The 5,343-nt window shown below is 44.1% G+C and overlaps 1 protein-coding gene across 1 annotated transcript in view; it reads right to left on the bottom strand.

The window, feature by feature from the left end:
- TMEM123 (transmembrane protein 123) overlaps positions 1 to 5,343 on the bottom strand; it is a 16,664-nt gene that overhangs the window by 3,648 nt on the left and 7,673 nt on the right. The window contains exons 3-4 of the mRNA XM_021709014.1: positions 3,997 to 4,272; positions 3,635 to 3,785 (exon numbers count right to left, since the gene is read on the bottom strand). Coding sequence (XP_021564689.1) covers positions 3,635 to 3,785; positions 3,997 to 4,272 — 427 coding nt within the window. The remainder of the gene's footprint in view (positions 1 to 3,634; positions 3,786 to 3,996; positions 4,273 to 5,343) is intronic.

The raw sequence follows: 5,343 nt of genomic DNA on the forward strand, positions 1-5,343 counted from the left end.
GGTTTTTTTTTTTTGAGTTGGAGTCTCACTCTGTCACCCAGGCTGGAGCACAGTAGCATGCTCACAGCCACCCTAGCATTGACCTGCTGGGCTCTGGCGATCCTTCTGCCTCAGCCTTCCAAGTAGCCGGAACTACAGGCATGCGCTACCATGCTTGGCTCATTTTTTATTGTAGAGATGAAGTCTCATCAAGTTGCCCGGGCTGGTCTCAAACCCGTGGGCTCAGGCAATCCACTTGCCTCGGCCTCCCAAAGTGCTGCGATGACAAGCTGAGCCACCAAGCCTGGCCAGAAGGCAATTTTTTATAGCTTCAAAATAACTACTGGCTTTACAATATACCTTTTTTTAATGTAGCAATAAAAAAAATAGTCAGTTAAACTATGGAACAGTGCTTTCTCATGCTATAGACTATAAGATGCATCCTCATTGCAGAGATGCTAAAATATGAAGAAAAAAAGTGTGAATTCAGACCTGTCTAAATATGTTATTTTCATTAACCACTGCCTCCTATGTGAGTATAAGACCTCTCATTAGAGTTAAACCTCCAACGTCTGTGCTCCTGCCAGCACGGTGCCCTATGGGGATTCTGAACTTGTGCTTATTCTGTAAGGCATATAGTGCCACCCGGTCGTTACATGTGAGAAAACCAATTAGCTTACAACATTAAAATTACATACTTAGTAGTTACAGTTTAATTATGTTTAAAATGCAAAACACAGTCTACGGCCATGCTACCTTGAATGTACCTCACTAAAATGAAAAACAGTACATTTTATTTGCATCACTATTTAATAGCCTCAACCATAGCAATAAATACTGGCATCATAAAAAATGAATGGGCCAGGCTTGGTGGCTCAGCCTGTAATCCCACACTTTGGGAGGCCGAGGTGAGTGGATTGCCTGAGCCCGCGGATTTGAGACCTGCCTGGGCAACTTGGCAAGAACTCATCTCTACAATAAATCAAAAAATTAGCTGGGCATGGTAGCGCGCGCCTGTAGTTCCAGCTACTTGGAAGGCTGAGGCGGAAGGATCGCCGGAGCCCAGCAGCTCAAGGTTGCGGTGGCCGGGAGCGTGCCATTGCACTCCTCCAGTCTGGGTGACAGAGTAAGACTCCAACTCAAAAAAAAAAAGAATGGCATTTAGTTTACTGTAATAAAATCTTCCCTACTGTTTTGTCGGTGAAATTTACCAAGAAAACATGATACATATTTCTAGAACCATATTGTGATTTAACAGAAAATTTCAAATTTTAAAACATTTTACACTAACTCTATTTAGTGTGTACTCTTTTATGTGTTGACCTTAAAAAAGAATGTTTCTGGATATGACTTTAATTTGATAAAATACCCACCACCTTGATATTCTTTTAGAGTGTGCTTGAATATATGCAAGGTCACTTTTCATTGAAATATAGTGGCCGGGTATGGTGGTTCACGCCTGTAATCCCAACACTTTGGGAGGCAGAGGCGAGAGGATTGCCTGAGTCCAGGGGTTCGAGACCAGCCTGGGCAACTTGGCAAGACCTCGTCTTTACAATAAAAATGGAGGCCAGGCTCGGTAGTTCAGCCTGTAATACCAGCGCTTTGGGAGTCCGTGGGTTCGAGACCAGCCCAGGCAACTTGGCGAGACCTCATCTCTACAACAAATCAAAAATGAGCCGGGCATGGTAGCGCACGCCTGTAGTTCCGGCTCCTTGCAAGGTTAAGGTGGAAGGATCGCTGGAGCCCGGCAGGTTGACACTGGGGTGGCCATGAATGTGCCACTGCACTCCAGCCTGGGCGATGGAGTGAGACTCTGACTCGAAAAAAAAAAATGTCTGGGCATGGTGGCGCACGCCTGTAGTTCCAGCTACTTGAAAGGCTGAGGTGAAAGGATCGCCTGCGCCCAGGAAGCCCAGGCTGCGGTGGCCATGAGCATGCCACTATACCCCAGCCTGGGCGACAGAGTGAGATTCTGACTCAAAAAAAAGGAAGTTAATATGATGAGTATATACAAGGTATTAATAACTATTCAGACATAATTTTTAAAAATCTGATTTTTAAAAATTATTATTTTTATGTATTAGTAATGTTCCCATTTTCATTTATAATGTGACATTTACTTAGAAGTTTATGCCAATAAATTTAAAAATTTGGGAGTTTTTCATGTTCTTAGTATTTGTTGTAAATCTGCCAAGAAGTTTGATTTGCCTTTATATATGTATTGAATCACATCTAGTGTCAAGACTGGAAAATTCTCTCCAGTGGCCTATTCCAACATTTCCCAAAATGTATTCTACACAAGAGACAGATAATACTGTTTCCCTTGAAAAAGGTGGGGGAGGGATTATTCAATCAACACATATTTCGGTGAAAAATCTGAGTAACTCTTATGCTATATTCCCTCCTGGAAAAATCATCATGCACATCAGCAAATAAAGGCTTAGAGAAATCTTGTAGTAAACTGTTTTATCCATTCTAGCATGTTCCAAATGTTTTTGAAGTGGAGACTCCGTGTGTTAAACCACAGAGCAAACCTGAGAAAATGGAAATCTATTTTATGATATTTATACGTGTCAGTCAAGTGAATGAATCAGCTCTTGCACATATGCCAGGGACTGCATGCTTTTGCCCCCCCCAAATTCGCAGGCTGAAACCCTAAGCCCGATTTGACAGTGTTTTGAGGTGGGACCTTGTGGAGGCAACTAGGTCATGAGGGTGCAGCCCTCCTGCATGGGATTAGTACCGGTAGGAGGACAGGGAGCAGGCGAGCCTTCTTTCGGCTGTGTGGGAATATATGCTGATACGACGGGGGTCTCTGACCTGGAACAAGGCCCTTGCCGGAACTTGACCGTGTGGGCACCTGACTGCAGACTTCCAGCCTCCAGAAGTGTGGGGATTAAATGTTTGATGTGTCAGGCGCCCAGTTCTATAGTAATTCGTTCTGTCAGCCTGAACTACGACAACGTATCATATTCAAAACAAGCTGGGCGTGGTGGCGTGTGCCTGTAGTCCTCAGGAGACTGAGGCGAGAGGACAGCGTGAGCCCAGGAGTTCAAGGTGAGCTATGATCGCCACCACTGCACTGCAGCCTGGGCAATGCAGCAAGACCCCGCTCTAAAAAGTAAAAGGACAACTGGAGCAACATGAAAGAGCTACACACTGAGAATGCTCATCTAAAAAGACAATTTTGCAACCGATAACATGATAACGTATATAATTTATACTAGTCTCTCATTCAAATAAGCAGGGAAAATGAGGCTGTCAGACAAATTTTTAAAGCTTATTTGTCTTTGACAAGGAAAATAAAAAAAAATGTTTTTGCCAAGGGTGCAAATTAGTACCACAGCAGACCCAAGACAAACTAGGCTAACAGCCTGCTGAGATGTGGTATAATTCGTGGTAGAAGCAAGCGTAAAGGGTTGGGTAAGCTTTGGTCTCTGGTAAAATACGTTTGGCGCTAGTAAAATAAAAACATTTCCCTAAGAACATACATCCATTTTCATGTGCAAATATTTATAATCACAAGCCTGTATGTAAAAAATCTGCTTTGTGTCAAGAGGGATAACGTGAATATGTAACTCATAAATACAGGAATTATAATTAAAGATATACAGAGATAACTTTTGTAGTGTTCTGGACAATCAAAACTTACATGGTTCTATACCGAATGCCTCTTCTTGAGTAATACATTTTGCATCCAACGTAAAGAACTGATAAAACACCCAGGGTTAATACGATGCCACCAACGAAGCTCCCAGTGTCAAATTTTGATCCTTTACTTTTAGAATGAATGGTTGCTGTGACTAGAAGAAAACAAAAAAGAGGCTTTAGTTCTTTTACTTAACACCACCACTAAAACTTTGATTTTCTGTGTAAGCGCACTGAACTGGGAATGAAGGGAAACCCAGGCATAGAGCGTTTCTATGTTATTTCTGCAAAACAGAATGATGATCTAAATGTGGCATTTAACAACCACAGGCAGCACAGGAAGAAGGGGTCAGTCTTAATACATACTTGTTACTGACGAGGAAACAGATGTCACCGAACTATTGTGGGCTGTGGCTATCGTGGATGTTGACACCTGAGTTGTGTTTTGTGGAATACTCGGTTTGGCTGTAGAAGTCATATTTGTTGGGACCAGTGCAGGCGTTGTCATTTTAGACGTTGCTGTGGACTTCGTGGTGGAGGCTGTGGTATTGCCAGAGACTTCGGTAGTTGAAGTCGCCGATGGTTTCACAGTGGTGTTGGAAGCCTCGACTGTTTGGTTGCCAGGCCCTGCTGGGACACTGTCTGCAATAATGTCAAGAAACACAGAAACCAGAGCTATGATTTAAGGAATAAGATCCCATTTCACTGGGACTCTCATGGTCACACATAATGCAAGAGGTCTAATTTATACAGCAGCACTTAAAATATTTCGTCAAGCTGGGCGCAGTGGCTCATGCCTGAAATCCCAGAACTTTGGGAGGCAGAGGTGAGAGGACTGCTGAGCCCACAGGTTTAAGTCCAGCTGGGGCAACTTGGCGAGACCTCATCTCTAAAATAGAAAATAAAAAAAATTAGCCAGGCATGGTGGCGCGTGACTGTAGTTCCAGCTACTTGGAAGGCTGAGGCAGAAGGATCGCCGGAGCCCGGCAGGCTGAGGCTGCAGTGGCCAGGAGAGTGCCACTGCACTTCGGCTTGGGTGACAAAGTGAGAGTCTGACTCAAAAAAAATAAAAAAAGGTATTTAGTCCATTAATACTTTGCAGGCTGGCTCGATGGCTCAGCCTGTAATACCGTGCTTTGGGGGGCCAAGGTAAGTGAATTGCCTGAGCCCACAGGTTCGAGACCCGCCTGGGCAACTTGGCAAGACCTCATCTCTACAACAAATCAGAAAAATGAGCCAGGCGTGGTAGTGCGCGCCTGTAGTTCCAGCTACTGGAAGGCTGAGGCGGAAGGATCGCCAGAGCCCAGAGGATCGAGGCTGCGGTGGCTGGGAGCGGCCATTGCATTCCAGTCTGGGTGACAGAGTGAGCCTCCAACTCAAAAAACAAAAAAACCAAAAACCAACTCTCAAACAATACAGTTCACAGCTGAAACACCTTAGCGCATACCTTTTTTTGGGTATGAAATACTATTATTATATATGTGAAAAGGACTAGGTATTGATCAGGTCAATACTCCTTAATAACATAAACTCATTAAAACAAACTCCTATTGCTTTTGTTTTTCATTCAGTCAACGTGTCCTTCCTTTTTTTTTTTTTAAGTTGGAGTCTCACTCTGTCGCCCAGACTGGAGTGCAGTGGCTGCTCCCAGCCACCGCAGCCTCGACCTGCAGGGCTCCGGCGATCCTTCCGCCTCAGCCTTCCGAGTAGGCG

This window comes from Carlito syrichta, unplaced genomic scaffold, assembly GCF_000164805.1.
Source record: "Carlito syrichta isolate Samal-C Ts95f unplaced genomic scaffold, Tarsius_syrichta-2.0.1 Scaffold153965, whole genome shotgun sequence".
NCBI lineage: Eukaryota > Metazoa > Chordata > Mammalia > Primates > Tarsiidae > Carlito > Carlito syrichta.